At 39.9% G+C, this 10,464-nt stretch overlaps 1 protein-coding gene across 11 annotated transcripts in view; it reads right to left on the bottom strand.

The window, feature by feature from the left end:
- Positions 1–868: 868 nt before the first annotated feature.
- The window catches only part of LOC141097192 (3',5'-cyclic-AMP phosphodiesterase 4D), a 1,243,227-nt gene continuing 1,233,631 nt past the window's right edge, over positions 869–10,464 (bottom strand). For all 11 annotated transcript variants that reach the window (XM_073584285.1, XM_073584286.1, XM_073584291.1 and 8 more), the window contains 3 exons: positions 8,429–8,551; positions 7,857–8,039; positions 869–7,014 (listed from right to left, as the gene is read on the bottom strand). In XM_073584285.1, coding sequence (XP_073440386.1) covers positions 6,613–7,014; positions 7,857–8,039; positions 8,429–8,551 — 708 coding nt within the window. In that variant the 3' untranslated portion in view covers positions 869–6,612. The remainder of the gene's footprint in view (positions 7,015–7,856; positions 8,040–8,428; positions 8,552–10,464) is intronic.

Genomic DNA, 10,464 nt, shown 5'->3' with positions numbered 1-10,464 from the left:
GTGCGGCATCGCTGGCCATCGCTTTAAAAAATAGAATCAAAATAAAAAATATAGTTATTCTCACCTTCCGACGTCCTGTTCAGCCATCCTGCCTCTCTCCACGCTCTGGTCCCAGTGATCCTTTGCACGAATGACCGCGAGATGTCACGGTCTCGGCAAAGGTGAGAATAACTATATTTTTTAAATTATTTTTTACACCTGATCGCTGGTCTCCCGCCTGTCACACACAGCGATGCGTGCTGGCCAGCGGGAGACCAGCGACCAAAGAAATGTCCAGAGGCTTCTTGCAGCGATCAGCGATACCGGCAGGGGGGTGCTCGCTGATCGCTGTCACACACAGCGATCTCGCTGGTGAGATCGCTGTTACGTCACAAAAGTTGTAACTCAGCAGCGATCTCGCTACCGAGATCGCTTAATGAGACGGGGCCTTTACTGTACATTTATCATAGAATGCGATCATTGACTCAAGAGGTGACGTGTCACTTTCTGACTTCAGATTTTAAATTTGAGATTAAATTGTAAAAAAAGAAATAAACTAGTCACTTATTTGACTACATATACAGGTGCTTCTCACAAAATTAGTGTTTCTTTAGCAATGACCTTTTGTGGCTTAACCTCCTTGTGGAGTGTGTTAATGACTGCCTTCTGGACATCTGTCAAGTCAGCAGTCTTCCCCATGATTGTGGAGCCTACTGAAACAGACTAAAGCGGTCAACTCCTGAAAGTTTCTGGATATTGCAGGTTATTGCACTTCATACAGCCATTTTATGAAATGCTTCTGCAGCTTTATCTTCACCCTATTTCTCTTACCAAATTAGCTGCCATTCAACGAATCAAATCGGAAACAAAGACTCGTACACACAGAGGATAGGCAGAACCAACCCATGCTTTTATTTCCATTGCATATAAAAATTTTATATGAAGATATTGATGTACAGTACTATCCCATAGGCTGTTAAAGAGGCTAAGAAACATTGAAAATTGTTGCAGTGTTCACACAGGATGCCATTGTACTGACATACCCAAAACAAAGAAAAAAAAAACAACAAAAATAACAAATGATTCAGGACTTGTGTAGTTTGAGAATCCCTTTTTTTTAAAAAAAAAAATATGGTTTAAAAGAAAAGCGATCAAAATCCTTTGGACCAGGGCTGCTAAAATCTACAGTTTGTGTGTCAAAAAGGAGGCTCTGATTACCTACGAATAAGAATCTCCCCTTTTCACGGAACAGTCACCGACTTGACGGCTGGGCAGAGATGGAATGAAATCTTCATAGCGTGGTGTTACACAATACAGTGCTAATAGGGTATCACTGGCCGAAAAGCACAACTGGTGTTGAATGGGACAAAGACAACTGGTTGAATTGGCTCTGTGGCCAACTATGACCAGATTGTGCCACCCTACGTAACATAGCAGGGAGGCCTTACGCTAGTAAAACACACCCATCATTTGAGGCAGAGAACTGTGTTGCTTCAATGCTATATACTGTACAAAAACAACACAGTCAGTATCAGACTTAACGTAGGAGGGGAATAACTATTTTGAAGGCCTTAATTAAGCCTTTGGTGGTCATATTATTCCCGGTGGTCTTCTCCCATAACACCTGTGCCGCTGCTTAAGTAATCTATAGGAAGATATGTGTATTTATTTCATTATAATAGTGCAACTATACATGTCTGTACAATGGTATCTACGCTGTACATTACTGTCTCTACAAAACCGATAAGCTTTGGATTACTAGACCACTAGTATTAGTGTCATTATTGTGAAGCGAGACCGACAAGAGACGCTTCCTATACATGCAATATTAAAAAAAACTGCTACAACGGGTTATGCTAACCCTACTATATTATACATATACTGAATGTGGAAACATACGAACGCACGGAGTAAATATTGCTTTGGTGGATAATGCAAAAAAGAAAAAAAAAAAAAAAAAAGAGAGGAGGGAACAACCTAAAAGTGTGATGTAAGATATGAAAAATATGTATGCGAGTGTATACACGTATACTGTATATATATATGTGTGCATGTTTGGAGCTAATGTGGCACTTCAAGCACGTGAAATTGTGAAATTTAAGAATTATAGTTTTATATAAAGTAAGATTTTTGGGGGAACCAAGTGGGCCTTAAATAAATGAGGTAGTGTCTCCACTTTCCCAGAATATCTTAAATCCCCCTTTCACTTCCTCTAGTCGTTACCGGTTGAGCCATATAGGAATTCTTAAGAAACAGGTGACAACTTTTTGTTTGTCAAATCCTATACCACGTATCTCCACGTTCTCGTCCCCTTTCGTATATTATCTACAGCCCAACGTGTGTAACAATTGTAACAGCAATTTCATAATGGCAAAGCAGAAGACAAGTCTAAGAAAATCTCTAGAAAAAAATGATATATAATTTTTGGAATTAAAAATAGAAACAAAATTTTTCCTGATTTTTTATTTTTTTTTGGGTTTAGAAGAAATAACGTAACTACGGCTATTATTTTATGGCCCACTTTGAAATATTCGAACAGTGACCCTGGTATAATGAGAGATGCGGAGCTTGAAGATCCTAAGTTCCAATACAAAATACAAAACATGCCCCCCCCCCCCCCTTCCCGATTAAAGGGGTTTTCTCATCTTTTTTTTCCCGGCATCCCAGCTTTCTACTTATGTAGTCCTGAAGATTCACAGTTTGGACCAGCAGCATGGTTGCGCCGTTTGTTCAGGCGGTGAGCTTTCTAGTATTGAAAGCAGAGGCATCGGACGAGCACAAGGCCACTGAGGCTGCCCGAATCCAGCCAGCTTCAGAGCAGCGCTTGAAGTGGTGAAGCAAAGAGCTTGAAAGCGCTGAGTTCATTGTCTAGGAAACCAGCTATCTCTGATAAGACTATAGAGGTGGCCAGTAACCTACACAACCAGCAGCACAAAATAAATTCCCTTTGAACGAAGAGGATTTTTAATAAGAGTTAAGCTATAAAGCTTCTTGTTTTTTTAACAAGCAATTTGCAATTTTACCCTTTTAACCATTTAACAAAATAAGAAAACCCCAGTCACGTAAAATAACACTATTAACCTGTACATATGGGGGTCAATTTCCCGGTTAATAGGGTTTTGACACCGTGGGGTGCTGACACGGAGAGCTCCGCTGCAGGGAGAAAATTAACTTCATTACTCTTTGACAGCATTTATTGTTCAGCCACGGGGTGGCGCCGGCGCTGGTTCTGCCTCCTCTCAGTTCACAGTGAGCGGCGGCTGTAACCACACCTCCTGCACTGACTGACAGCCGAATCACCACTAGGGCCGACTGTCAGTCAGTGCTGGAGGCGCAGTTACACAAACTAGTGTCTGAACGCCGAATGCTGCCAGGGGGAAATGAAATCAATTTCTTCATGGCAGTGGGGTTCTCACATTGTCAGAACACTATTAACTTGCAGATTAACAATATTATTTTACAAGACAACTATCATTACAGTATTGGTCTCCTCCTAATGGACAGAGGAGATCCCCTTTAGGCTCCTACCTAGGCTCACTGTGTTTACGCCCCTGTATGAAGATGTGATCGGAAGTAAAATAAAATGGTGTTGACCTCACTTTTAGTCTCTAGGTTTTAGTGTGAAGTAAAAAAAAAAGTTCAAGATTGGGAGAAAAAAAAACAAAAAAAATCTCAACAAAATGCCCAGCCTATTTCCTTCAACTCTCAATTCCAAATGCAGCAAAACACATTAAAATATAGTTCAGAGTTAAGGCACAGCCCTGGGACCAAAGACCTGCAGCTTTTATAGTTACCATAGCATTTTTTTTAAGATTTTTTTTTTCTTTCAGATTTTCCATAACGAAGCTCTAAGGTGACATTATAATACAGAAGAAAAAAAAATGTACAGGAGTAAATATACAGAATATTCATTCTCTCACCAAGAGTTTCAAGATATAAGAACACCGCCTGTTTCCAGATGATGTCATAATAATAACATTAATAAGAACCAGTAATTTACAATTAACATTATGTACATTACAATAAATACATGGTTGTAAACAGAGACAAACAAGACTTGTATTACAGGTAAGGTCATCCGGTGAGGAAAATTATGAATGGCACAAAAGTAATAAATATGTTAATAATAATAATAATAATAAAATAAAACACTTTGCACTTCGACGCGGCACTCTGTAAATCCATTTCATTCAAGTTTTTTTCCTTTGAAAAATATAGGTTGTACCTTCAATATAAGCTCCCACTTAAAAATAAAATAAAATTCAACAAAATAAAATAAAAAAATATATATATAGAAAATAAATTGCTCCAAATGTGATGCATTTTACTTATGGCAAAAATAATGATTTTTTTTCTTTTTTGTAAAAAAAGAAAAAAAAAAAAAGAAAAGAATATGTATAAATAAAAAGCCACTTTTTTAAGGTTAACTAGAATAAAGTTGCACACTTTGGCAAAAACAGAAGGAAAAAAAAGGAAAGAAAAGGATTATACAGTGCATTCGATTTATCGACCACTACAACGTCTTTTCACTTCTTATACTCGCAGATTGTCCATAGATAATGAGTGTGATTTTTTTTTTTTTTTTTAACTTTTTATTTTTCTTGCATGCTTAATGGTGGGGGTGGTGACATGTTGTTACATGAAACAATTTCCTTTAGTGCAGTTGTGAACCCTTTCAGGTCGACCTTTATTTTTGGAAATAATATTGCTTTTTTTTTTTCATTGTTACATTCCAGGCACTCCATGGGAAGGAGGTGAGCGACAGGATGAGTAATGTGTGGAATGGAAAATCCCTACCTATCAGAAAGCACAGTGGGGTCTTCTAGTTGAAGCGTTTTATGCAGATAGATGCTGGAGGTAAAAAAAGGAGACTCGACTAAATTTGCTTGCCAAATGAGAAATTCTAAAGGCGTGAAACACAAGTAGGAGAAACTTAAGGCTACACCAAAGGCTGAAGTCCCTTGTAAAGAACATAAATAATTTTTTCGTCAAAAATATTTTTGGCCGAGATTATACACAAACGACATTACTCTTCATGCGATTAGATGCATTTCTTTTTTCCTTTAAAGCGTTTAGATGGTTTTAGACTTGACAGGCGTCTGTTAGCAGTGCCGTAAGCTTCGCTACTAATGCCGTTTTATTTAGCGCTGCCACATTACACAGGTAAAGTTAGATTATAGCATTGGGTTACTTTTGGATATACAAGACAGATGGTTTGGCGGATGCTTAATATTGTGTTTTTTGGTGCACAATGGTGGGTTTGACTGTTGCGTGACCATACAGTTCAGTATATATGTATATACCCACACATATATGCTTATACATATATGCGTGTGGGATGCAGCTACACGTATATACTGCAAAGGACTGCAGAACATTGTGTTCAATTGCTATATATTGCACATAAGCCAAATAGATCAGGACCAAAAAGTTAAAGGCATTAAGCATGAAACATATTTGCATTAATTTCGGATTTCACAGACACAAAACGGATGACGGCCCCAGGCCAATTGATCACACGTTCCACAAGACGCGGCGGCAATGGTTTCCCTATATTGTGGTGCAGCAAGTTTTGAGACATTGAGACTTGGGCAACCTGTACATGATGAAGTGGTGACCTTCCAAAGTATATGGGGAAAAGTGGCCAATGCATTCTTTCTGTGCTAATCGGAAACATTAAAAGAGGATTAAAATCTAAATTGTACTGAAAGGGTTTCCTGCAAGACAGTGTCTTTTTAAGAAAGATACAAGCATATAAAAAGAATGAATCTCTACAGTCCGATCAATTGCTATGAAATCTCTAAGGTGCAAAAAAATCCATAACCTGGAGAAGTCGTCCAGTGTAGCACATTACTTGTACTGAAAAGTTTGCAAGTTACTCTTTGGAAAAAAAAAAAAAAAAATCAGTGGCAGATGAATGTACCTTTTTTTTCTTTGTGTTTTTTTTTCTTTTTTTTTTTTAAGTTTCTTTTTTTTTTTTTTTAATAGAATACCTCAATATGTTTAATAATAAAAGTAAGCTCTACAAAAAAAAAAAAAACAAAACGAAAAAAAAGACAAAAAAACCCCCCTTTGTATTACATATGGTACAAAATGCAGAGTATGTTGCAGCCCGTAGAGCGGCAGATTTTTTTTTTCTTAAATGTATATAGTTTCAGTCATTTTATCAGGAAGACTTAAAATTAGAAAATCGTGTAATCTCCACAGCTCATCATCTTGCCACGATGCAATGCCATCCACCACGAGACATTTTTTTTTTTATTACCAAAAGGAGAGCCCAGTAGAACCCCTTTCTATTGTAAATCCCGTTGGTGCCGTTTTCTTCTTACCGCGTGGTCTTCCTTGCTCTTGTCACTCCACAGAAAAAAAAAAAAAAAAAAACTCAGGGTAGTATGTGATGATCTCGTCTGCCGAAAGTTTCCTGTTAGCTTCTCAATGCTGTGAAATGAATTTCAGTTAAAATTCCTGAGTGCCAAACTGAGTAAACTAGGTCAATTTTGATCAACAAATATCCTGGCAGATGAGGTGTGAGCATGGTTGCGGCACATTTCATGCACTTTGGAAACCATTTTTCCTTTTCAAAACGAAAAATAAAAACATAAAAAAGATCAAAAGAGAAAGCTTTCCACACTGTTACGTATCTGGCGAGTGCTCTCCTTCTAGTGCGTTAGGTTCAGTCAGAATTTCCTCGTCTTCCACCTGTTCATCAAGTGGGATTTCAGTTGATTCCGAGTCCTGGGTACAAAGGGTCTTGGAGTCACTACAACTGGTGTCCTCTTCCACTTGACTCCCACTGTCCTTTTCTGTGTCTGACTCCCCATCTTCTTCCAGTGTAAGTTCGAACTGGAATTTTTCCGTTTGGCCTTGCCTCCCTTCTTCCTGCTCGTCGGGTGCAGGGGATGGACTCTGGGGAATTGTGCTTTGATACCATTCTCGGTTGTCCTCCAGTGTGTCAAGAATATCTTGGGCATCTGGGTGAACGAGGTCTGCCCATGTTTCCCATAATGGATGAACAATGTAGTCTATGAATCCAACCTAAAGTAATAAGAGAACAGCAAAGGCATTATACACATGGTATTAATAATTGCACAGGAACAACTATGTAACAACATATCAAATGCTAACATATAGCGAATTGATCAATGAGCTACAATAATGATAGGACTTACAAACCGATAATAATCACAGACTTACAGTGATCATAATGATCGTTGAGCTATAATGATCATAGTGATCACAGACCTATAGTAATGACATAATTAGGCCGGGGTCAGACTTGTGAGTGCAATGCGAGAAACTCGCGCGAGTCTCTCGCATCAATACTCAGCACTGCCGCCGTCAGTTCGAACCGGAGCATTCAGCTGCATAGAAATACATGCAGCCGCACACTCCGATCCCGAGTGCGGCGGCAGTGCCAGCTATTGAGGTGCGAGTTTCTCGATTTACAGTACACATGCAAGTGTGATCCCGGCCTTATAGTGATCACTGACCTAAACTGAACATAGCAATTGCACACCTATAGTGGATTATAGTGATTGCTAGTCTATAGTGATCACAGATCTATATTGATCGCTGATCTATAGTGATCATAGCAATCGCAGACCTATAGTGATCAGTGATCGCTGACCTATAGTGATCAGTGATCACTGACCTACAGTGATCATAGTGATTGCAGACCTATAATGATTACTAAGCTATAGTGATCACTTTACAATAGTGATCACTGTGATCAATGAGCTACAGTGATGATGGTGATCATTAACTCATAGAGAACAGGCATCAGACCTACAGTGATCATAGTGATCGTGGCCAATAGAAATCATAGAGCACTGCCGTATGTGCAGAACAGCTACATAGATCTAGTGAAATGAACAAACCTGTGATTTCTCCACAGATGCATTGTGCTTATCACACATGGGGCTTATTTCCATGCCTCGTTCTCTTTCCCGGTCTCCTTGCCTGAAGAATTCCTCCATGATTCTGTCGGTCCAGTGCCGGTAGAGCTGCAGTGGTTTGGTTGGATTACTCAGATCCGCACAATGCACCATATTCTGCAGAACCTAAAATAGACATAAAAACACTGTCAGCTGCTGTGTTATTACACAGGAGGCACAAGTCTTCAGCTTTATTCACACTTTGCATAGCTGTGAAGAGACGTCTCCAAGAGTCGTGTTGTGCAGCTTTAGTCTAAAAAGCTAACAAAATAAGTAAACCATCCAGTTTGATCGCACACATGTGGCATCTGATGAATTTGTATTTGTGTCTTCAAAATACAAATTTCAGATCACTGTCAACAATTACATCGCGGAGGTCTACTAATCAAAGAGGCCTCAGGGATGCTGGCAGGTAGGAGGAGGTCAACATGGCACTGGTCTGGCATCCACAATCTACCGATGTGGCCAGTGGACCCAGGGCCTTTTGCTCAACTCTGGTAGTTATGCAACATTACCTGTATCCTGTCCGAATAGTTGTCAAGAAGAAGGACTCCAGAACTTGTCACCTTCTTGGTTTCAACCATGGTTTTCAAATCAGCTAGTAGATTCATATGCTTTGACATGTCTGTAGCAAGCACCTTAAAGACAGGATGCAAATCTAGTTACTAAATGGAATATGGAGCTTCCGTATACCCTAACATTACACACAATGTTATCCTAATAAGAAAGCTGCTTGGCTTGAACTTGGAGGAGAATCTGTTTCCCTTGTGACCCAAGTGACATGCCAAAATTAGTCAAAGTCCTCAGGGCAGATATTGAGCTCTATATGCCTGTCATTTGTTAGGACATCGGCGATGTACCGTTCAGTCTCACAGGAATATAAAATATGCTGGACATGAACAAAGGCAGAGACAGGTAATAAGGGAAAAAAGAGGACTCTGCAGAGCATCTCACCACAGGTAGGTCACGGAAATACCAGTGGATTTCTCAGATTGTAAAAATAGTCAAGAAAAGTGTGAATCATTCTGGGTTTCCCTGTTTATTTTTTTAGTAATATTATAGAAAATTACACAAACTGTTCCACACACAATTCTACGTTACTGCCCTGTTATAGACAATCCCTTTACGTGTAAAAAATCAGACTCTTTATACAATATAAAAAGTATTGTCCATAAAAAAGGGCTCAACAGGAAAACAAAGGGTTAATTTATGAACCGTGTGTGAATTCTGCAGACATATTGCTAAAGCTAGCTCACAAAAGACAAGAAATGTTCTTGCGAAAAAAGAAGAACATCTCCCACCTGTCACACCTTTCCACAAGACCCAGACTATTTTAGTCACTAAGGGAAAGAGTGAGAATGTAAAATAGAGGCCGACAAGATACGAGTCCCCGGCCGCTGCCGATACACGGCTAGGAAGGAGCGGCCAGGCAGTATATAATGTTATTCACCTGCAGAGTAACCCTATATCTGCAGGTAAACGGCATTGTTCCAAAGTGACAGGGTTCCCTTTAATGAGAAACGCTAAAGCCTGGACACCGGACACAAGTAGGGGAGAAAAAATCACTCTGTTTTAGTTAGGGTATTGATGGTAGCCCGTCAGCACATTTTACCACCAAACTGCTCACGTGCTCACAATGCTAGACGGGTGACTTATAATAAAGTTTCTCTATCCCCGTTGATGTTCATGGAAGTAGAACATCATGGTGGAACTCTCCCAATCTCCTTCTTTCTGGGTTTGATTGACAGTTTTGCTTAGACTGAAGCTGACACGCGCACAGCGCCTCTTTCTTCTATCGGCTTTAGGCCGGGGTCACACAGCTTTCGATTTTCTCATTCAAGAGAATTGGGATGGTTATGCTAATGTCACTGGGGCAAAATGTGTCCGAGTGTGATCTGAGTTTGATCCAATACTTTTGCACATATAAATCAGGTTACAGTGTGGAGAAGACAGATAACTTAATTTCTCCATTGTCTCTGTCCGTGGATGTCGGACTGCCATCTGAGTGCAGTCCGATCTTTCACACGCACCCATAGACTTGTATGGGTGTGCGTACTCTAATTTGCAGAGCCACTTGCAGGATGCTGCAACTGTTTTCTCATGCCGAATGGTCATGAGAAAAAAAAAAATGCAGACCTACTGTGCCGCACAGTATAACACTGGGCCAAGTGGTATCCGACAAATCATTGATCATGTTATACGCTTGTGTAAGCGAGCCCTTAGAGAGGAATTGCTCACGCGCTGATCAAATGCAGGGAACCACTGAAGTTCTCAAAGATCACAAAACGTGAGAGGTTTGGGAAAGTCTACTGACCAAGCTTGGGCACACAATGCACACTTGCCGATTGAAATGTCACTTCCTCCAATATTCTGTAGCTATAAAAGGCAACATGGACTCCCTTTAAGATATAGGCCTAAGGTACTGTGCTGTATGTAGGGCGCCCAGTATCTATGAGACTCAATTAGATAACAGGGATTGGGCACAAAGGGCACATGGACCCACTGTGCCAGTGCATATAGCCCATATCCCACGCAACACGCATGGAAACAA

Source organism: Dendrobates tinctorius, unplaced genomic scaffold (genome assembly GCF_039654945.1).
Source record: "Dendrobates tinctorius isolate UK_male_01 unplaced genomic scaffold, ASM3965494v1 ptg000083l, whole genome shotgun sequence".
NCBI lineage: Eukaryota > Metazoa > Chordata > Amphibia > Anura > Dendrobatidae > Dendrobates > Dendrobates tinctorius.
The sequence above is the reverse complement of the archived record's forward strand: the minus strand, read 5'-3'. Positions and strand labels throughout refer to the sequence as shown.